General features: G+C 33.7%; 2 protein-coding genes across 3 annotated transcripts; one reads left to right on the top strand and one right to left on the bottom strand.

Annotated features, from left to right (window-relative positions):
- Positions 1-5,004: 5,004 nt before the first annotated feature.
- On the top strand, positions 5,005-8,800 carry LOC105141850 (Remorin family protein). Its single transcript, XM_011049223.1, has 6 exons — positions 5,005-5,122; positions 5,461-5,635; positions 5,738-6,418; positions 7,415-7,862; positions 8,002-8,083; positions 8,390-8,800. The coding sequence occupies exons 1-6, from the start codon at positions 5,093-5,095 to the stop codon at positions 8,591-8,593; spliced, it is 1,620 nt and encodes a 539-aa protein (XP_011047525.1). The 5' UTR covers positions 5,005-5,092; the 3' UTR covers positions 8,594-8,800.
- Positions 8,801-14,614: 5,814 nt separating this feature from the next.
- Positions 14,615-22,030, bottom strand: LOC105141849 (auxin response factor 6-like). 2 transcript variants are annotated; one of them, XM_011049221.1, is made up of 14 exons: positions 21,117-22,030; positions 20,475-20,587; positions 19,930-20,028; positions 19,791-19,847; positions 19,538-19,693; positions 19,318-19,402; positions 18,622-18,712; positions 18,084-18,248; positions 17,887-18,009; positions 17,415-17,490; positions 17,107-17,254; positions 15,826-16,985; positions 15,442-15,632; positions 14,615-15,072 (listed from the first exon to the last, which is right to left on the bottom strand). In XM_011049221.1, the coding sequence occupies exons 1-14, from the start codon at positions 21,157-21,159 to the stop codon at positions 14,865-14,867; spliced, it is 2,715 nt and encodes a 904-aa protein (XP_011047523.1). In that variant the 5' UTR covers positions 21,160-22,030; the 3' UTR covers positions 14,615-14,864. The 2 variants fall into 2 exon arrangements, with proteins under 2 accessions (XP_011047523.1, XP_011047524.1); XM_011049222.1 differs by having other exon boundaries at positions 15,826-16,979.
- Positions 22,031-23,950: the final 1,920 nt, after the last annotated feature.

Genomic DNA, 23,950 nt, shown 5'->3' with positions numbered 1-23,950 from the left:
TTAATTGAAAAAACTGAATTAAAATATAAAATCAATTAGATTATGTAGAAAAACTCTAGTTTGTTCCGTTTTTTATTTTGTAATACAGAAACTGGGTTAACTAGATTGGTTCAAAAAAGAATCCTAGTATAAATAGAAAATATTGTCACACCGTGCCCTTTCTTCTCTCGAGTCTTGCCTCTTCAGTCTACTCTTCGCTAACCCTAAATTCTTAACACAGTTTCAATTTTTATGTTGCCCACTTAGAGCCACCCATCATCCCGCCTCCTTTCCCTCTTCGTTAAGGTCGTTCCTGTACCAAAACACCCGCCACTGGTCCCCTCTCGCCTCTCCCTACTCTCCACTCTCCTTAAACAATTATGTTTATAAGCATATGTTGATTGACTTGATTCTACTAACTAGTTTAGTTTTGATAGACCACTCTCCTTAAACAATTATGTTTATAAGTATATGTTGATTGATTTGATTCTGCTAACTAGTTTAGTTTTGATGGATTTTTTATTCAATTTTGTTTTGTCATTCTATGAATCTATATTGTATTCATTATTCTGTTTTGGATAATCTTGATTGGAATTATGTTTCCTCCATTGATAGATTTTCTAAACTTGTTTTGACATGTATATCTTTTTTAATGTCATGCAGATTACAGAATACAAGAGAGACAACTTTTGCTCCAAAGAAGTTGCCTCTAATCAAGGCCAAGAGGTATTTGCAGAATGCTTAATTCTCTTTATCTTTTCTAATATTTGTTTCATTTTAATTTTTAAACATGATTTTAATTTTTATGTTTATTAAGTGCTGAATAGAATTGTGCAAGTGATAATGAACATGTTTGTATTTGGTAATTACAAATGGAAAACTTTTAAAATCAAAATGTTTCATCCACTGACACTATCCCAACATTAATTAATGCCCCAGCTCCAAATACTAACCCAACATCAACTACTGTAGGATCCGCCATGAATAATAAAGTTAAACAACTTCAAGTCCTTGTGTTAAAGAAAAGAAATGTTGATGATAAAAAAAATCACAAATTTAGGATCATTTTACAAAACTTGATGGTGATCCTACAACCCCTAGAGCTGAATGTAATTATTATAGAAAGGATTATATATGACATACTATTATTAATGAGACAAGTAATATATGTAGTCATTTAAAAGTATGTAAAAAGTTTTCTTTTATGGTTGATAAAAAGCAAAAAAAATTGGTATTAGAACCTAATAAAGCAAGGGGTGAATTAGGAAATCAAACTATGGAAACTTTTAAGGTAGTAGGTTATGATTATGATGAATGCAGAAAGACACCAGTGAAAATGATTATAATTGATGAGTTGCCTTTTAATTTTGTGGAGGGTAAGGGATTTAGATTATTTTCTAGGACCTTGCAGCCTAAATTGACATTCCTTCTCGTTTTACTATTATGAGAGATTGTTTGAAATTTTATGTTGAAAAGAAGGAAAGATTAAAGAAAGCTTTTAAGAGTTAACGATTATGCTTAACAACAGATACATAGATATCAATTCAAAACATTAACTATATGTCCTTTAACAAATCATTAGATTGATAATGAGTGGAATTTGTATAAAAGAATTTTGAATTTTTGTCAAGTTTCCAATCATACGGGTGAGACAATTAGTTAAGTTATTGAGAATTGTTTGTTAGATTGGGGGATTAATAAACTTTTAACTGTTACAGTAGACAATACAAGCTCTTATAATATTACTATTTCATATTTAAAGAATGTGATGAAAGATTAGCCAACTAATATATTGTTAAATGAATATTTGCATGTTAGATGTTGTGCATATATTGTAAACCTTATTGTGTGTGATGGTTTGAAGGAGATTAATATTTCGGTTCTTAAGATTTGAAATGCAATTAGGTTTGTGAGATCTTCACCTTCTAGGCTATTTGCATTTAAGAAGTGTACAGAAAAGTTGCATATAGAGTGTAAGAAATTATTCTGTTTGGATGTTACAACTCGATGAAATTCAACTTGTCTTATGTTAAAAGCTACTGAAAAGTTTAAAAATGTGTTTGTAAGGTTAGGTCAAGTGAACCTAGATATATGAGTTGTTTTTTAGAGGTTGATTTAAAGAGGAATAAAAAAAATATAGAGGTACCTATTTTGGAGGATTGGGAAAATACTAGAAGTTTGCTGAAGTTTTTAAAGATCTTTTATATGGTTACATTAAAATTTTCTGGCTCATTGCATGTTACATCAAATTCTTTTTTCAATGAATTGATTTACATGCATACAAACTTATTGTAATTGTGTAAAAATAGAGATAATCTTTTGAGTGGAATAACAATGAATATGATGAGTAAGTTTGAGAAGTATTAGGGTTGTGAAGTAAATCAGAATTTTTTATTGTATATGGCTAATGTTTTGGATCCACATTTTAAGTTAAAATATGTGAAATTTTGTTTTGGTGAGTTGTATAACTATGACATAACACAATTGCTAACAAAAAAAATGAAAGATAATTTAGTGAGCTTGTATGAGTTTTATTTGAAAGCCGATGAAGTGGTGATGATAATAAATATAAACAAGATGTTAATGATGCTATTGATGCCATGGACGTAGATATTAACACTTTAGCCCGGTTTAAAAGACATTTATAGGAGAAAGATAGTGTGGAAAATAGAAATGAGGTTGAGAAGTATTTGGTTGATAGTTGTGAGGATCCTGATGATGATAAATTAGATATTTTGGGTTAGTGAAAGATAAATACTTTAAAATATAAGATACTTTCAAAAGTTGCACAACATGTTCTGGGTTATTCCTATATCCAGAGTGGGTTCTTAATCAGCTTTTAGCACAGGTGGTCATATACTCGACTAATTTCGAAGTTCTCTATCTCCAGTAACAATTCAAGCACTTATTTGTTGTTAAAATTGGTTACATCATGATCCAATTTCAACTAATAATACAACATTAATGAATGATTTTGAAACCTACGAAAATCTTGAATCAAGTAATGTTTCTTAAAAACTTATACCTTTTATTTTATAATCTATTAATTAACACATTTTTCTTCTAACATGTTTAATATTTTATTTTATAGAATTTGATGGAAAGTTGCATTTAGCAAAGCATAATAATTAGTTCATAAATTGTGATGCATTTATTGAAAATGTGTGGTATAAATACTATTTTTTATTTTTATATCTTTTGATTTAATTTATCATGTTATAATTCTAGATTATGAATTTTAAGAATAGAAGTGCATTGCTTTTCAAGTGCTTTTTTATTGAGATGATGTGCACATAAAGATTTTTTTTTTTTTGGCTTGGAGTGTTTTATGATCATGTTATTTGTTATTTTTTTTATTAAGTCCTTTGAAGGCAATGATTTGTAATTTCAATTTTAACTTATTGGTGTTTAATTGTGAGTGTATTATTTAAAATTTTTGGAAGTAGAAAAATATTAGAAAGTTAAAAAATATATTGAACACAAGATTAACATTAATAATTTCATATAAATGAATATTTAGTGGAAAAAAAACTTAATAAACATAAGATTTTGACAATAACAATTTTATACAATTGAATATTTAGGGGTAAACAAAATAAATATATTTGGAATCTTCAAAGAAAATAAGACAGTATCAATATTAATTGCAAGCCCAATTACAAAACCCATTATAAAGCTAAAAAAGCTCAAAAAATGTATATAGATTTTTTTGGTTTTTTGGATAAAAATAGAATCAAAATCGGTCAGTTTAGATCTGTTCTGGTTCAGTTTCATTTTTTTTTTGATTTGGTTGTTTTTGATAAAAACTAAACCGAAAAAAAATGATCACTTTTATTTTAAAATATATTTTATTTAAAAAATATTTTTAACATTAATATATATAAATAATCTAAAAATACCAAACAATTAATTTATAGCAAATAAAAAATAAAAAAGTTGAAATTTATTTAAAAATAATTTTAAAACATAAACAAATAAAATTTTAGTGTTTTTATATCTTGGTACATATTGTTTTTTAAATAATTTTTTTAAAGTTATAATTTTTTATTTTTTAAAATTTAATTTTAGTTAAAAAGATTTATATTTAGAATAAATCAAGATTATTTATTTATATATTTAAAATTTTGGTGATTGATTGATTGATGGGAAGATAATGACGTCAATTGAGTCATTATAATAACACGAGCAGCGAGGGAAGGTAGGGCAGCAAAAGCAAAGCACTTCAGCGTGATGGACTGCAAGAACCTGGTCTTAATCATTTTCCACGTTTCCCTTTTTATCCTTCCTTTAACACTAATGAATTATCGGCTGGTCAAAGTAAGAAATCGCCGACCAGGCAATTTGGATTGACTAGGAGTAGGTAGGTCCCTCTCCGGAAATTGAATGCGAAGGTGGGCCATCACTGACGTGGAGAGATCTGGAGGGAGAAGCTTTGAACTGATTGAATAGGTAATTGATTCACACAGTGGACTGGTCAGCGCTCACACCTCTGTCTGTTTCCCTCTGAAAGAGTAAATTACGATTTAGTACCTATATGTTTATTATCTTACATTCTAATCCCTATGGTTTTGAAAAGTACATTTTGGTCCCTCTATTAATATTTTTCTTGTGGTACTTAAGAAGATTGGGAAATCTAATCATGAATAGCCCAGATTTTAGTGGTTACATTTCACAATATTTTTTACTTAAAAATATATTAAAATAATATTTTTATATTTTAAAAAATTTATTTTTTACATCAACACATTAAAATAATCTAAAAACATTAATTTGAAGAAAAAAATTAATTTTTTTTAAAATTTAAAAAAGAAAAAAAAAATAGAGTCGAAGTATATTTGATAAAAAAAACTACTTATGATGAAAATTGACACAATAATATTTTTCAAAAGGACTTAATATAAGATGTTTCAAGAAAGGGAAGTAACTAGTTATTTTATAAACACTACAGGGACCAAATAAGTAATTTACTCTGACACTACTTCCCTTTAAACTTGGCAGGCGCATATATCCCATTCCATTTCCATCGAGACTGGTGCTGCTTTCTAGATGAGTAGAGGCTGAGTCCGTGTGGGAGAGAGAGACAAACTAATCCCAGAAAGAAAGAGATCTAATCATGGATTACGAAAGGATACACAAAGTGCAGGTTTGAGTCTTTTTGTTCTTTGATGACCACCCATTTCTTGTTTCTGGCTGTTCTTCAACTTAATGGCTGTTTTTTTTCTTTTTTTTTGGTGTTTATGTGTTTTTCTTTCATGTCCCTTTTCCCCATGCTCTACCAATTAACTTCTTTAATGCATTTCTTATTCTATTTTTTTTTTGGAAGTTGAATACGATCTTGTTTTCTCCAAGTTAGGTGCAGGGAAGATGTGTTTTTTGAATGTTTTGCTCTTTAAGAATGAGTACCTTTACAATGTATAATATGGCTTTAATTTTGTATGTTAGCAGCGTAATAGTGTTTTTCTCGTAATTGATCAAATGCAGAGTGGTATAATATCTCCTAGCAAGCTGAGGATGAAGCTCGTAGGACCTCACCTTCACAGAAAGAAGGATGGGTCAAACAGCAATTCCTCAAGAACTTCTCCCTCCAAGCTTCAGGATAACGAATTTGTCAAAAACAGCTTATTAGCTTCCGATTGTGGAGATTTCGGTGAAGAAGGTTGGTATAACTCTCCTTCATCACTAGATTATTTTTTGAGCTTTTAAACTTGTGTTGCCCTTAATGATTATTTGTTTGTTTATATTGAACTACGCTCTCCAGTTGCAGCTCTCGGCTTTGAGGTTGCATCTGTTAACTTTCCGAGTGAGGCCGTGTTGGACCTCTGCCAAGCTGACCTGCCGGTGGAGACGGTGCCCAAGGAAATTGGTGACGCTGGTCGTGTTAAAATGCAGCCATTCTCAAAGTGTGAAAAGGGTAATTCAAGTGCAGTTCACCCTGTCAGGACAGTAGAAGATGAGAACCTTGATTACGATAGCAATGCTAGTTCGTCCAGCTTTGAGTTTCATAATGAGAGATCGGTAAACAATCAATTTTCAAAGCGATTCCCAAGGCCTATGTCTTCTAAGTGGAATGATGCAGAGAAATGGATAATGAAGAGGCAGAATGTACATCCCAATTATGTTAAGAAGAATAATACTTTACACAACCAAGCTAATAGGAATCCAGTAACAAGTGTGGACAGGGTTGCTCCTGCGTTGTCAAATTATGATCCAAAGTCATCAAATAGCAGGGTCGCCGACACGAAGCTTGTAGATTTCTGTCTGCCTTCTTGTCAACAGGCGTTTGAAAAATTCTCCTTCATTCCTCCTGGATCTCTCACAATTTCTGGTCAAGAAAATGGGGTTGGCGCCATAGTCGATCGATGTGCTCAGAGTACAGACTTGAAGGAAGTGGATCAAAGGGAATTATCTTGTACAAAAATCTCAACACAAGATTCAGCAGGTAAATCCGTGCACATATATGCTTTATTGATTTTTAACATAAGAATCTTCTCACTGTTGCTTTGTCATGGATTTGGATTAAAAGACATCCTCTGAAACAAAAGAGTGTTGTGTGGAAGGAAATCAAAGACACCAAGACAGCGTATGTTTCATTGATTCATAATGGCATCTTGGTGATGGTAGTTTATTTGTTCCGCTTGATGTCCTTCTATCTAAATGATTAAAGAGGAGGTCGAATTTGCTTTCTTATTTATCTGCTTGATATCTTCCACCTCTGGTCTGCTTGCAGTCAGTTACCAATCCTGCTAAGAATTAGGGCTGGTCTGTTGCCGGTGGGCAGACAATTAGGGGAAGTGATAATCGACTATTGAGAGGCTGTCTGCGAAATGGACATGGTGGTCTGTGAGTGTGAGGCAGATAATCAAGTTTGTAAATTGTCTGGTTTGTGGACTTGCAGAACTAGAGTGGAGGATCTCTGGGCAACAATGTTAGTCCAGACGCATGTATACTGATTGTTTTTTTGTGTTTCTTTCCTTTTTATTCTTCATCTTTTTTTTTCTTCAATTTGTTAAATGGATGGGCTACATAACAGGATGTATCTTCCCCCCTTTCATTCTAGTAGAGGGAGATTGAGCTCCAAGTCTCTTGGGGGTAATGGCAAAGTGTTTTTTCTAGCTAAGATAGCTAGCACCTACACAAATTTTTTGTTCTGTACAAGTATAAACACTTCGAATGATTCAAATTAACTGTGGCGTACAATGATTTAAATCCTACAGGATAGGTAGCAGCCTGCCTTGTGGGTATATTCAATCTGTCAGGATGCAGATTTTCAACTCGTCTGTGTAAATTTAGAGAATCATGGTGTCTATTTTCCTTTTCCTGCAAGAATTTACATGTCTTTTAAATTTGTACTTTGAATTCCCGCTACCCAAATATCTTATTCCTCTTCTTTATCTACTGTTATTTCTCTTGATGATTTGATGATATGAACTTGCAGTTGTTCCTGTTGTAAGATCAGTCTGTATGAGGGATATGGGAACAGAAATGACCCCTGTTACAAGTCTAGAGCCTTCTAGGACTGCTACACCTGTAGACGCAACAACTCCACTCCGCAGCCCAACTTCTTCTATCCCATCTACTCCCCAAAGAAGGGAACCAGCTCCCACAACAACCAGTCACTGCTCCAATGATGATGCACAACATGCCACTGGAAATGGGAAAATAGAATTGACTGAGCAAGAATTGAAACTAAAGACGAGGAGAGAGATTGAGGCCCTCGGTGTTCAGCTTGGCAAGATGAATATTGCTGCTTGGGCAAGTAAAAATGACCAGCAAAAACATGCATCTTCACTTGAAACTACTGAAATGGAGGAGAACGAGCAAATCGAATTTGTAAAACGTGCTGCTGCATGGGAGGAAGCTGAACAATCTAAACACACAGCAAGGTTTCTCTGTTGAGACTAGCCATGCTAAACTTGACATAAGTCATTGTTCTCCTGAAACAAATAGGGAGCTTTGATTAGCTTTTGGCAAAAGATATTTCTGAAACTTGAATCTGACAAAAGAATTTTTTAACTATTTCAGATATAAACGTGAAGAAATCAAGATCCATGCATGGGAAAGTCAACGGAAAGTGAAACTAGAAGCAGAGATGCGGAGAATAGAGGTATTTGGATAATGATGGTCCACATTTAGCAGAAACAACTTCACCCCAATATTGCATCCTTTTCCTTTTCTTGTTTAATAGAACATGGTGGAGACTGAGAATCTGATAAGACTTGGTATTAATAACAAGGTAAAACTATGTGGTTAGTCTTTAGCCAAAACCACTAGGGCAGGAACCAGGCATCACAGATGATTTACTGCCCATCTAGAACTTGTGCTGTCATCAAATTTGATAGATTTTGGCTTTGAGTTCTGTAATGTTGTGATCAAGTATTACAGACTAAGATTGAAGTGGACTTATTTTCAGGCTCAAGTTGATCAAATGCGAGCCCAAGCACATGCGAAGATGGTGAAGAAGATCGCAATGACAAGGCAGCGAGCGGAAGAAAAATGGGCAGCAGCTGAAGCTAGAAAAAATCAAGATGCAGAAAGAACTGCAGCTCAAGCAGAATATATTCGTCAAACAGGGCGAATGCCATCATCTAATTACATTTGCTGTGGTTGGTTTTGATGTTACTGAAAGCAACGGTCCAAAATAAATTGCTTGGTACTCTTGTTGAGCTGAAATGGAGTCTCTTGTTTTGGATCTCTAATGATCCATAGAGTGTTCCCGTGTATGTTGCTCGATCTTGTATTCAATAGGACTGACCTCAGTTTGTAAGTTAATACATCAAAGAGACCCTCTTTTCTGTTGAGCAAGTTGAATTTCTTTCAGGTATCATAGTGTAAACTTTGAATAAACCGGGCTCGCAAGCCTTTCAGTGAACAGGCATAAGAGGAGAGAACTACTTTCAACTGAAGATATGGCAGAAGAACACTCTACCCGAAGTGCACTTCATATTCAAGTGAAGCTTGCATGTGCACGCTAGCATGCTCAGCTGAGACCCCAGAGAGCTCTCATCTGAAACTACTCTCTGTGTTGGACCCCTCTCACTACCCTCTCAGCCGTCTGCGACGGATTTCGCATTATTACATGCAATTTCAACCCCAGCGCCTGTCTTTTTGCTTCGCGCTACACACTATAAGCATAATCTCATGTCTTTGTTTACATTCCTAAGAATGGAGCAAAGCCTTCTTCAAGTTTGCAAAACCAATCTGCTCAGAAGAGAACAATCACAAGTTCCGGTCATTGTTTTTGACTTTGGTATCGAATATAAACTTTTTAGGAGCCAGGAAAGCTTGAAGAATGGCATGTTCGTTGAAAGGATTTTTTCCCCCCATTGACCAGCTTGGATTCAGATGAAACGCAAGTGAATCAAATGAGATGAGGAATTAAAAGCAAAATATACTGGTGGAATGCGAACCCATTTTGCTCGCTCTCGAAAGCCTGAAGCTAATTTATTTGCGCTCTGTGAGCCCATGTCTGTAGATCCATTCAAAACTAGGGATGGCAAAGGGTGGATTTGGGTTGGGCTATACTTTCATGTGTCCTTTTATATTATTTAACGGAGACAGGGGACGAAAATATTTAATTTCTATCATTGGAGGATTTTTATTAGTAAAAATATATTAAATTCTAACAAAATATTTAAAATTTAATGCAAATGAATATAAAGTATAAATAATAAAAATATAATGCATAATAGTAGAAAAAAAATTTAAATTGTCTGATGGTTGGTCTAATATAATTGGTTAATTATGTGAATAAAAAAACAATCTAAAAGATTGATAACATTATAGTATAATTAAAAATAAAATCAAGATGGTATTTTTAAAAAAATATTAAGATGATAATATATGTGATTGATCTAAGTCAATTTAGGTTAACTTATTAAATTCATAATTCTGGTCGTGAGACTGATACAACCATATAGAAAACCATATAGAAAGTAAATTAAATCAAATTATAAATTTTAATTTTTAATTAACTTATTATTTAATGATAAAATTAAATAAATAAATAAATTAAAAAAAATGATTAAGTATAACTTGGCTACCAACAAAATTTGTGATCTAAAATAAATAAAAATAAATTATAAAATTTAATTTTTAATACGAGAAAAAAGTTATGAGCTATGTTTTCGAATATCATAATTTATTTTAAAATTTAAAATATGTTTACTCTTAATAAAATATATGAACCAATGATAAAAGAAATAAACTAAAACGGAAGGAAGAAACACGGTTTCGTGGCTTCTTCTTGGCTTATGTCAGCTGCTTTGGTGCTGTTTCATGGGGTTGCTGGCCTTCTCTGGCTAAGGAGATACGTTTCCATGGGGATTTGGGATAGCTGATTCTCTGGCTAGGGAGATACGTTTCCATGGGGATTTGGGATAGCTAATAATCTCAGTTGATTTGACTGTGATCTGTGTTGAGATCAGTTACATTTGCTTCCAGCTAGCTTATTCTTGCTGGGCGCCCAGGACTCCCTGCAGTTCTGCTTCATGCAACTTTGCAGAACTTCTACCTTGTATCTAAAACTCATCGCCTATTCTGCTGTTTTGATTTTCCTCCTCTTCTAATTACATGTTCATTTTGCTGCTTCGATCATATACATGATCACTCCTACACACGAAAGCACAGTTCAAAGTGCTCATTCTTTCTCCCACTCCATGCCCACATTCATCGATCCCTTGCCCCACACTGCATCACCTCCCGTGTTTGGTACTGTTTTCAGTCATCATAACTACTGTATCCATCGTCTGCTGCAGGTTATTTCGTTGCTAAACATGCACCTAAGCACCAAAGGGCTTTCTTTTAGCTGCTTAGAAAGTCGTATTTGATCTGTATTTTCTTCCTTCATAGCAAGCTTCACCTTCCTAATGGAATCCTTGCCAGGTCAGTTCAGTAAGCACCCATATATTATTCTAGGTATTTCCAGAATTATAAAAACAATTGTTTTTATTTATATAAAAAAAGAAAACATAATATATATAAAGGTTTTTTTTTTTGTTATTATTTTTTTAGCTGTGAAGGCATTTTTGGTTTTTGACATGTAAAAAAAATTATAGACATGTGTCTGTTATGAGTTATGAATCAATCGCTTTATTATTTTTAAGTGGTATATGCAATTAACTATTATGGTTGAAATCAGGCTTTCATCATATTTTTTTATATATCTCAGCATCTTTTTTTTTTAAGTGACACGTGTACAATTATGAGATATGGTTTAATGTTGATTGATTTTTATTTATTTATTTTTTTTTCTTGAATTACATGCTAGCCATGCAAAAAATTATAACAACTATTCAATTTGTTTTTACCATTGATTCAATCATTTTTTTATTAATTGCAATTGTTTTATTTACATTGATTATTTCTAATTAAATTTTATTTTCAATTTTGTTTCTGACTATATGATTTTATTTTTTTCGTTCATGACTGTTTGATTTTGTTATTTTTTTAAATGGTTTTTTTAATTGCTACTTTTTTTTGTTTTCAATTATTTTCTTGATTGATTTGTTTTTTTTCAATTCCATCCTTGAACATTTTTTTATTGATTTTTTATGTGGTGTTAATTCTTTTAATTGTTATTTTTATAATTATTTTCTTAATTGATTTTTTTTTTTCAATTCTATCCCTAATCTTTTAATTTCACTTAAATTTTCCCTTAACATTTAATTTTAGTGGGTTTGTATGTTGAATTTGATCCTAATTTTTTTAATTGCTATTTGTTTTGTTTTTGTATTAATTTTTTTCTCAATTTCATCCCTCAATATTTGTTTGGGTAGGAATTTTGCCTTTTTATTTTTTAAGATTTGTCTTTAATGGGGTCACCCTAGTCTCATAATCTAAGTTATAGATATGAAAGATTAGCTTGCGTTGACTTCGGTATTTTTTAAAGGATTTTTTCGAGTATTTTCTTTGGTTTGCTATTCATAGGATCATTCCAATTTAATATCCTATGTAATGTGTTTGATTTGTTCTTCTAGGTTGGCTGTCAGGTTTGCTCAAGCTTTTTTTATATGTTTCTATTGTATTGACAAATATTTATTCCTTATATTTTTTGATGTATTCGGCTTTTCGTAATATTTTTTATGGTGCGGGTTTATTCAGTCATTTTAAAGCAATGAGTTTTTTTAGTATGGGTTTATCTTTTATTTATTTAAATAAATAATTTTAGTCAACATAATCGCATAAATAAATAGCTATTGATTTATTTAACTGATGGATTATATAGGCTTTTCCAATGATACTTTTAATTTTTTATGTAAAAAATCACATAGGAGCAATATGCATACCTAGTATTTGTTTTTTTAAAAAGTATAACCTGTGTGTCAAATTATGATTTTAATGTTTTTTATTTTTTTTGTTTCTTTATATTTTTTTGGATTTTTTTTATTATTTACACTGGGTCTATTTATACCATTTTTTTGTTTATTTTTTTATTTACACTTTTTTTTAGATTTATTTTGGACAAATTCAGGAAATGATATTTTATTGTGGCAATTGCAACAACATTCTATTTTTTAGTTATATTAAAAATTAGCTTTAAGACTTTATATTTTTTTTTTGATGTATATGATCTTTATTATATTTTATTATATATAAGTATTGATTTTGTGATTCATGGTTATATATTTTACTTGATATAAAAAAATATATTAATGACACTTGCACATTAAATTTTTTGCGTTGGAAAAAAAATTATTTGACCTGAAACTAGACAAATTGCTAAAATTAAATTGATATATTAATACTTTATTTTTTGTATTTATTGACACAAATAGTTATCATCAGCCTTTTAATTTATAATTAGAATAAAAAAAAATTAAAAAGCTTGCATATTTATTTTTTATTTTTTATAAAAACAAATATCCAACCCACAAGTCACGTAACCAGGCATAGATCTTGTGGGCGATCCATTTAGTATCCAGTGCCTGCTAGTCATCATGTTATATAGTTAAAGAAAGGATTTAACACCTTGTGCAATGGAATATAAATGAAGGACTAACAAAGACAATTCTTAAGAATAGAAGGTTTACTGTGACACAACTGCGGAAGTAAGATTGCCGAAGAATGCATAATCAAGAGTAAGAGGAAGGCGTTCTGGGCTTCCTATACGATGCCGAGTCATTTTATGGTCTGAACAAACTCTGTCCATAATCTTCGAGAAGGCATGCAAGTTGGAAGATCCTCGTGAGCTTATGGGACTGTGATTGTAACTCAATGAGTCGTCATCTTTCCACGAGCATTTTCGAACTCGAGCCTTTCCTTGTTGAGAGCTAAGATCTCAGACAGTCAAGACAATACAGCAATGCCATGGCGAAGCTCATCTCGCCTGTGTTGATGGGGAAAGGGAATAGAGAGGCGAGGCTTGTATGCATCAATTTTTAACTTGACAAATCTTGAGTAGTGTAGTGTAATTGGTTATGATTTGAGTTTGTTTTTTAAAAATTATTATTTCTAAGTGTTATAAATCTTAGAATCATTAAACATCGATAGAATTATATAGTTATTAATTTCAGGATTTCCTGAATATCCAGATTATCAAAAGAAAAAATGAACTTGACGGGGCAGAGGTCAATTCAATCAATTTCTTGATGCGTTGCAAGCTAGAAGAAAAAAGGACACCCCTCCTTCCTTCCCCACGCAGCTGCGAAAGGGTTTCTGAGAGGGTTGGTGGATTGCCAACCCTACGTCTTATTGCTGATAGCGTCCTTCCTTGTCACCATTCCAATCCTCAGGAAAGTCCAATCTACACTCATTGCCCCACAACATGCATCACAAAACACAAACGCTTAATTCCACCATTACACAGTGGCCCATGCAGTCCCACAGAAAAAAAGGAGAGCTCAACTAAACCTTTTTCTCCTCTCCTTTCCCTTTCACTGCTTGAAAGATCATCCTCATGGCCATAAAGGGAACGTAGAATCTTGTGAAGTTTAGGTTTTTGGATGGAGGATATCTCGTGCCTCACGAGGCAAACTTTTTGCCTGCGAGTGCCATTCTTGAAATCTCAAGGTTAATTGTACGAGTCCTTAAGCTTGGAAAATTAGTTTTATGGTCAAGGAATTTGCTCTTTTTTCTTTATTTAATCTAACACCAGAAGAAACTTACTAGATTTCTTTGTAAATATTATTCCGTTCCTCACTCAAATCACTCGGAAAAGAACTTGATTTTGTTAATTTCAAACACTTGGCCCCCTCGACCTCAAGAAAAAAACAATCCAGGTCTATATATTTTTACCTTGTTGATTTTCATTCCGAGCAGAGTACTCGACGGTCTATGTATATTCGCAGCTGGTTTATCCAAATTGAACAGGGAAATTAGCAGACTTTTGGGACTTGATATTGAGGCAGATTTGGCTTGATTGCATATAGCATCAGTAGCCTGGTCAAATCAAAAGCAAGGGTGGGACTGGGCGGCTGGCTGGAGCTTTTTCCAGACCCAGAACCTAACAAGACAGGCCATTTTCGCATTAATGCAAACCCTAGAAAAAGTGGATTTCACTTTTCAATACCTTGCCGCCATCAATCTCCAGCACGTGACAGTACCGGCACCTACAAGATGAGCTAGTCATCTAAACCCAGCAAGGTCTTTGTCAGGGCATAAAAGGCCAAGTTATGACACAGGAAAATGACGTTCATTCTACAGTAAGATTTAGCTCATAATAAATGGACTGCAAAATAACAAAAGCAAACAGCTGAGCTTGAGAAATATGTCTCCTAATATCAACTGTAGGCATTCAATAGCTTGAAAACGAGAAACAGTATCTTCTAATTACAGTAATAGCTTGTATGAAAACTTTACGCTAAGATTACGCTGCCCTTTTACCTCTGAAACTGAAAGAGGTGGGAGAGAAGCTGATATTACAGAAGAAATAGTGGTATCTTAACTTCTTAAATTGTCCAGTAGTCCAAAGACCCCACAGAGGTTATACCAGTGCTCAAAGATTTTGAATCCTGCCGGTTTGCATAGTCATCACAGCTGCCATTGGAAAGCCTCTGAATTGGAAAAGAGTTTAGAAGCTCTAAACCTCGTTTTCCCATTTGCTGTACTTCTTGTGGTGAGAGTATTTTGATGCACCACACACTGTTTACAAATTCCCTGTAATAAGAAAGCACCAAATTGATCAGGAATTTAGCTGATGGAGACTGGAACACAATAGATGGAAATTCCCAGATGAAAGACGTTCATCATGCATATGTATCAATTTCATGAATGTTATTTACTGAATCTAGCCTTTCAAAGTTCGTGCACATCTATACAAGGCATTTTCTTCTTGTTACATCTTTTTCTTAAGATATTTTACAATATCACATCAAAGATTATAGATCAAATGCTTTCATTTTACAATAAAAAATATAAAGATTATACAGATCAAATGCGTTCAATGATTTTAGTTAAGTTGAGCTTTAGATTAACAAAGAAAATTGTGTCAGACCAAAATGCCAAAAGTAAAAGTGAGAAACTCACGGCCAGGGGCCATCACCAAGGAGAAGAACATCATTCTCCCGGTCGATAAATACAAGCTGCCAGCCTGATCTCAGGGGGTCCTCCAGTTGGCCTTCGAGGCCAAACATGCGAGAAAGCTCACTGCGCAACTCATTGTAGTTGCTGAATTTGGTGATATCCAGTGACCTACCAAAGGACCCTGACTTGTAAACCTGTAAACAATTACATTGTTAACATCCATGACAATATTTGCTTGAGGTTTCTAGATGAATACATTCATAATCGAGAAATAATTAAGTCAACTAACACTAAAAATTTGAATGCTAAATGTAAAAGCATCCCATAAATCCCACAACAATGCATCCGGAAAGGAACATTAATTCAAATTGCAAAATGCAAAGTTACCTTAACAAAGGTTCTGGTTGGTGGATTTCCTTGGCTCACATTTTCTGTGGATTGCAGGAAACATGATTCATCAATGCAACTTGAAGGTGTCATTGCTGGATTAAGAGAGAAATTGGTGCCTGCAGTACTCATGTAATTAGAAGAGAAAGGTATAGTTGTGGAATCACTATCACTTCCAACTCCCCTGAGACTTGACATTCCATTCTGCAGTAGAAGAGATGATGGCTCTATGTTGACACCGAATAGAAGATGGTTTTGTTGATCAGTGCCACCATCCTGGTCTATTGAGCATTCTCTTCCAGGAAAGGGTGGCAAAGAAACAGAACTAGGAGTGATGCTTGTCTGAAGCGGCCCCAGCTGCTCCACTTGGGTCACCATGCATTGAGGAGCTCCGGAGGAAGTAAGCGATTCAACAGCAGCTCGCTTTGAGGGCCAGCCAGAAGAAGTTACCAAGGGATTGATTCTAGGCAAACTTAGCAAATGAGATGATTCATTCGGAGGAAATGAGTCCAAAAGACTTTGCAGGGAAGAAACAACAGGGATCGTCGCCGGCTTCCCATTTGAGTCAGAATAGCTGTGCTGCTGGCACAGTGAAATAGCTTGCAATGGTGGTGTCAGGGATTGAGAGGCTGAAGCATATTGAGATATTGTTGCAGAGGCACCATTTGGGATCTGTTGGTCAGCCAGTTGCTGTTGTTGCAGAAATGGCTGCTGCTGCTGCTGCTGGTGTGGACTGTCAAGTAAGTGATGATGCAGCAGTTGTTGCTGAATAAGGTGTGACTGGGATGGATTCTGAGACTGATGTTTATTCTCTTGAACACCTTGAAGAAAGGTCTGTTGAGGAGGAGACTGCTGCAACATACGCGGCTGCATTAAAGCAGCACTCCTGATTGGGAGATTCTGGTGTTGCTGGAATTGCAAAAGGGATGCAGATGATGATTTGGAAGGATCTAGAGTCCTCATCTCCTGAAAGGCAGCAGTAGCCATAGTTTGGTAGACATCATTTTGCAAACCTAGCATGGAAGCATCAACTCTTGGCTGCACCCATGGTGAAACTCCAGTTCCCTGAAAGTTCAAAGATTGAACTCCACAGTCTCCATCTCCTCGTAGCCACATAAGGGACGAGTTCTTTCCTAGATCATCATTCTTGATGCCTAAACCCAGCAAAGGTGAAAGGTTAAAAGAACAAGAAGGACAGAAAAATCATGGAAGTACTTTAAAATGAGAGCTTATAAGATAGTAGCATCCATCAAACCCACAAAATGGTGTAGACAAGCTTACCATGGAAAGAGGGTAGTCCTGGTGACCATGGCCGCTTGAGCCTTAGGGGAAATGGAGATGGATACGTTGGGAAAGTGGTTAGTGGTTCAATCTCCCAAAGAGAGACTCTTGGCTGCCTCTCCCCATCTGTAGACTCATCCCAGCCAACCTGCATGCACATCCTCTATTTGTATTAAGATACAGTTTTGGACAACATAGCAAGCAAATATTTGAAAGGTGATTTGGCAAAGGCAAAACTCTACATGTACCAAGCATTTATTTTATTCAAAAATAAATAATATCAGCATCACTGATTGTTCTTGGCATACCTTGGCTGATCGCCATTGTGAATTTGGCCACCGAACAGCATCCAAGTCACTGATGCCAGTTATTGTACCCATGTAGCTGGATAATAAACAACTGTCAGATGTCTTCATTGAAACAAAATTAAAATGCCTTTTGGAAAGAATATTTAGCACTAAGAAGGAAAACAAAACAACAAGAGAAATAAGCTAGAAATTACAGAGCCTATGCAGGCATTAGGTAGCAGTACAAGCGCAGAAAAGTGATATGGTACAAATGATGTCTTCTCACTCTAATCAACTGAATGTGACAACAAACCATCTAATGAAATACCAGGCAAACATTTGTCTTGCCATTGATCTACTGTCACCCTTGGCTAATAAGAAACGAGGATTTTTCTCACTCCCGTTGACAACAAAATGTCAAGAAGATAAAACCCAATCATGGAAGAATCATAGCTATCATATATGAACGTGACAATAAAAGTTCAGGGCATACCGACGGACACTTGATTCTTCTGTTTCGAACATCATCCTAAAGCGCATGCCAACAGACACTCGAGTGTAATAAACAGCTTTAAGATATTTGGCCAGTGGTATGACAAACTCTGATGGACTAGCCCTGAATAAGAGGTGACAAAAATTTAGAGCGCAGATAAGTAATTTAAAATTTCACTTTCACAAGCACAATCATACCTTGGATTGTAAAATATGGTAAAACGGCTATTTGTTGCAGCAGCATGAGCTGCAGCAGCAAGAAGGCCCAAGTGCATGCTATCGCTTGATAAGACTGATGAAGGCATCACTGTTTGTGGTCGAGTAGCACGCCTAATGCCAAGTAGTAGCTGATTCTTTTCATTCCTGATGAACAGAAACAGGTTCCAATTGAAACACTAACAAGATGCATGGTTCATAGAAAATCATATACATACAATTTAAAGAGCAAGGATGTTCTTAAAAAATCCACATCATGCACTACATATAACATACAGTGGGGACTCTTGTGACCGCGGATGTTTTACCAGATTGCCAGTGCATTATGCTCCTAATCTAAACATAGTGCCATGTACATTCACTGGAATTCCAAGAGAGTGCACAAACTATGTAGCTAAGATGATCAGGATGAGATTCTACCCTTGGTGTCCCCAAGTTCAGTTAGACTATATAAAACTAAAAACACACAATATAAAGTAAATTAAAAGTATCAATACAGTGGAGCTAACCAACAGCATACCAGATAAAAAGCACTGAATCCCCAGCAACAAGTCTTTTAGCACTCACAAACACACTCCACCCAGTTGTAAGAAGGTGTCTTTTCGGCTGGCCTGATTAAAGAGAAGTCAAAATTTGTTAAGAGTGGAACCTGTAATTCAAGAGTAACTTATTGTTTGGCTTATATTCTCCAAAAAGAATAGAATCATCTTCTATCATATGTTGTAAGCAACTAGAATCATTCCCGTAAGATAAAAAAATTTCAAAAAACAATTAATTATAACAATTTAGAATGGTTCTCTGAAAATTTGAATCTAAAAGCTCTAAAAATATAGTTTACACCATCAGTTCATACAAAAAGCAAGTTTTACAGAGAATAATGTAGACATAGAGCAGGCAAATGACATAACGAACAAAAGACCAAAAAATTGAGTTAAGGAAAAGAGGAACATAGATTAGTCAGTTAGTTAATAAGTTGTAGCTCTAAACAAATAATGAGTTTGAAAGACAATAATTCATAAAAACAATACTGCTTAGTTTCAGTACTTTTATCATCTGATACACAGTAGTTTATTGACCTGTACATCACATATCGTGTTTAACCCAATCAATTCAAAAAACTAAATGAAGATGAGCCTCCACTGGATGCACTTAGACTGACATAAAGAATGAATACGGTGCTCAATTGAAAAAATCAGAGTTTTTTTAAAAAACTAACCGCGAAATATGTGTCTGAATTTCCATTCATTATCATGCAAATCCCTAGCAATCAACTCTTGAGCTGGAGGTTGCTGAGAAAAATCCTGCAAGTAAACAGTAGATGGAAATTGATTGTATTTCATAGTTAGATTGAATATTTACCAATGTGTCAGGATTTCATCAGAGTTGGAGAACTGAAAAATTGATGGACACCTTCCATAGTTAAATTGAATATTTACCAATGGTGGGAACACTTTCTCAGCTGCCCGCCGAGGGACAGAGAATCCTCCGTGAGTACTTGTGTCACTGGCAGTCAAAGTCTTACAGAAATAATTGGTTGGCTGTTTGCTAGGGGTGCCCATATCTGCTGGAAGGTAGGCATCTTTTTGCTCTTGCTGCAGAACAGGGTCATTGTCGGTATGTAATGCTTCCCATATAGAGTAATCCATAAGAATAACTAACGAAAAAGGCCAATAAAAACAAAAGGCATACTGGACTTAGTGGCTGCAAGGTCATTTGTGCATAAACTTCATCTGTTTCAACATCTGCCTGAAATTGAGAAATAATATGTGCCTTCAAGAAAGAAAGGAATATTCAGAACCAGAAGCTAACAAAGCAAAGCAAGTCTTACATGCATGGTCACATTGTGAAGCTGACAGATAAGTTGTGCAGGCAAGCTTGGGTAGCTTGGAATCTGGGCATCCACTTCCTTGTTTGTTGATGCGGCAACCTACATAAAAGGCCATTGCAATATAAATGAAATGAAGCACAAAGAGTTGTTGACAGTCACAAGTCAACACAGAGTGTGACAACGAGGAAAAATCAGATACACATTTTTGCGTACAAGCACAACAATTTTCAATATGCACTAATAAATACAGTAGATGTTAAAGAGAATCGGTGAGCACCTTGATCAGCTTAAGTAGCACCACAATGATCAGAGATTGTCTCATACACATTGTTGATTATTTGTATTATGTCATATTAGTAATTTACACATTAGATGTTAATGATCAAACTGAATTACTCTAAAATTTCAACTACCTGCAAGGAAGAGACAGACTCTGTAGGCTATATTCAGATACTCGTTCTACCAAACACATAATTATTCATTAACAATAAAGGGATCTGCTCGATAGGTGAACGTAAGCAGGCTAAAATCGGAGTTCTGCTAACCTGCTCACTGTGACCTTGTGGGAAATAAACAGCGCGGCTTCCAACAGCAGGTAGAGAAACAAGAGGACCCGCACATGCGTGCCATAGTTCAGAATTCAGCACCCGCTTTTCCACTGCAAAATCCATTCGAAAGTAATGTGATAAAATTACATGAAAAACTGCAATTTTTAGCGAAGAAAAATTTGAAAAATATATGGCCACCAATTAGCTTGAACAAAGTAGCTAAGAATGCTGAACAAGGGCTTTGAAACAGAAACTAAATGAAAATCACCTCTCCCAAACCCCAAAACAGGGCAAATATTTTTGAAAAAAATAAAAAGCCAAACGAAGTAAATTCAGCAAGGTGAACTATATTAACAGCCTGCTTGATCCCTGAGAAAATTGAGGGAAATTAAAAAAAAAAAAACGTTGGAAAAGGTTCAAAACTTGATACACAGTAAGGTCTCCGAACATAAGACTAGAAAAATCAGAATTAAAGAAGAAAAAAAATTAAAGAACTTAGTCAAAGTTTAAGTGTGGATTATATCGACCGAGCAAGATATGATTTTCCAAGATCTCATTTACTCAGCCACCAAAATTATAGCTGAAGCAAAAATGAAATGAAAAAAGAATAGAAAGGCAATAATAATTAAATACACAGACCTTCGTGGGTTTGTGGATTAAAACCAGCTGAAGAGTGCCTCATTAAGACTGAGAGAGGGAGAGAGATTTAATAACACAATCGCAACAAGTTTAGACCCACAACCCAAACAATCTTCACTAATTTCTTCCCTTCACACAATGACACTATCATGCCTTCTTCCTGTTCTTCACCTTTTTACCTTCCCTCTTACCCAAAAAAGAATGACAAAACTATTAAACCATCAAAGACAAGTTCATTTGGAAGCCAAGAAAAGCAAAGAAACGGACCCAGTTTCTAAATCCTCAACCGAAACCGGTTTTGCTACAAAACACGATCGATTTCAGCCTCATCCGCTTTTCAAATAAGCTTTAACCAGCCGAAAAAATCACTCACTTGTGCGTCTCATTTAAGCTAGATCTTAGTTGAATGTCACTAAATTTGAGTTCTCTGAGAAAACCCAGATCTTTGTACACCCCAAATAGCATTAAATATAGACTAAAAACCGAGCGCTCAACATTTTCATAGCTACCACACCACACTGCTTCAAGCACTTGTATGCTACCTATATTCACAACATCTTAACAGAGGAGAAGAAACGGAAGACTTATGGGGAGAGTCTATTTTTCCCGGTAATGATGGATATTATAGTACGTGATTGTGTTGCTTGCTGCTGATGCTTCTGCTTTTACCTCTTTCTTTGTTTTTCTCTTTTCTTTTCTTTTTAATGGGGGCTCAATCCATGAAGAGGACATGTAACCGCCACCATCTTTTAGCTGTCTTTTTTTTTATACTAGCATGAGAAGAAAGGCTAGGCGAGCCAAGGTTCCTCCTCCTAAGTCCTCCCTGAACACAGAAAACAAAGAGAGGGAGGCGAACACTCAACAGAGGGAGTGTGTCAGATTTCTTATTAGAAAGCGAGAGATGAGAAGGGTGTCCGAGAGCGTGTGCTATAGTTTTTTAAAGTAATTTTAAATATATTAAAATAATTTTTAAATTTTACTTTTATCATTAATATTAAAAAACAAATTGCTGGAACTCCTTAACTCTTATATTCGTTTTGTTTAAAACGTATTTGGTACTGCAATAGTTTTCATGACAGCAATTATATTTAATATTATAATAGTTTTTATAGGAGCAATATATATAACTTTTTCATAATTAAAGTTTTAAAAAGGGCTTATGAGTAAATGCATGTAAAATTATAATATATGATAATTAACCAAAGAGTGGTCAGGTTAAAATTCTTTAGTTGGATAGTTGATTGTTTAGGTGTTTAATTTGTACCCTGATGAGTGCAATGGAGGACATGGACGGTGGATTAGAGAAGAAGAAGAAGAAAAAATCGATCCATTAAAAGAATGTATCTCAAATTGACATTTTAGGTTTTAATGGAAGTTTTGTTGGATTCAATGATTAATTTTGTTGTATAACATGTTGTATTGGAACATTCTACAAAACTTTTATTTTTAATAATTTTTTTTTATTACATTATTAAAAATATTATTTTATTTTTATTAAGGCAACGAGTGATGATATTAATGTGGTAGTTCAATACCAATAATATTTTCTTTCTTTTGTTTTTTTTTGGTTTTCTTACCTCAGCTGGTTATGTACAATTTTAGAGTTGTTTCTTATTTATTAATATTTAAACTTTAATTTTTATTTTTTTAATTTTTGTTATTGATTAAGATTTTAATTTGTCTCCAATTTCATCATTCAATCTCAATTTTTTATATGTTTTTTTTTTAATTTGGTTCTCATTCTTTTATTATTCTTTTGTTAATTTAATTTTTTTTAATGTCACTTTCAATCAAAATTTTGTACTTATCATCTTATGTATTTTTTTGTTTTAATTATGATTCTCGTACTTTGAATTATCCATTATCTTCATTTTTTTAATTGGTATTTTTTGAGTTTAGGATTTTTTTGTATTTTTTTTAATTTCATCATTCAATATTTTATTAATTGAGAATTAAGATTTGTGGTTTTTTCAGGTAGGGTGCTTTTAGTCTAATGACTTGGATTAATGGATTTTCAAAGTTAATATGACTTGATATCTTTTTTTTATTATTATTTATTTATTTTTAATTTCATTAATCAATATTGACTTTTTTCAACAATGGGTTTTGTAGTTTTCTTCGTTTTTTTTTCTACTAAGTTATTCTAATATCATGATCTAAACTACAAGGCTGGTGGGTTGACCTGAGTTGGTTTGTCATTTTATTATGGGGTTGCTTTTAAAAAAAATTAATTTTATTTTGAATATTTAAAAAAAAAATAATAATTCAACCCCGTAGCATAGCCTCAATCAACATTTGATAGTTATATTAAAGTTTGTGATAAGATAAGATGATAGCTGAGTCTTTTAAATTTATGTGAGAAATGCCATCCGCCCCATCATCTATAGGTTTAATCATGTTTTGTCAAATTTAAACTTTATATACTTTGAGGCATGTATCATGTTTAATTGGAACATTGGTTGCTTTTGGAACATAAAAAGTTGGTTTTTTAGGTTTTTTTCATAATTTTATGTTTGTTTTTGTTCTTAATATTATTATTTATATTCAAATTAAAGAAAATATAAGAAAATCATAAATGAAACATAATAAAGAACACTAAAAAAGTAAAAAAAAATCATAAATTAAATATGAAATTCAATTTCTAATGTAGAAAAAAAGCCAAGACATTGTGACTTCGTTTTCTTTTCCTTTTGTTTTTTTTCATCCCTTAACATGACTTTGCTTTCTTTTCCCATTGTTTCTTAACATCACTAGTCAACAATAACATAAATAACGACAATAAAAAATAACTTTAATAGACACTAGGATTAGGATAATGGCCTTGTGGTAAAAAA

Source organism: Populus euphratica, unplaced genomic scaffold, assembly GCF_000495115.2.
Source record: "Populus euphratica unplaced genomic scaffold, PopEup_1.0 scaffold211.1, whole genome shotgun sequence".
Lineage (NCBI taxonomy): Eukaryota > Viridiplantae > Streptophyta > Magnoliopsida > Malpighiales > Salicaceae > Populus > Populus euphratica.
Note: the sequence above shows the minus strand (reverse complement) of the source record. Positions and strands in the feature narration are given on the sequence as shown.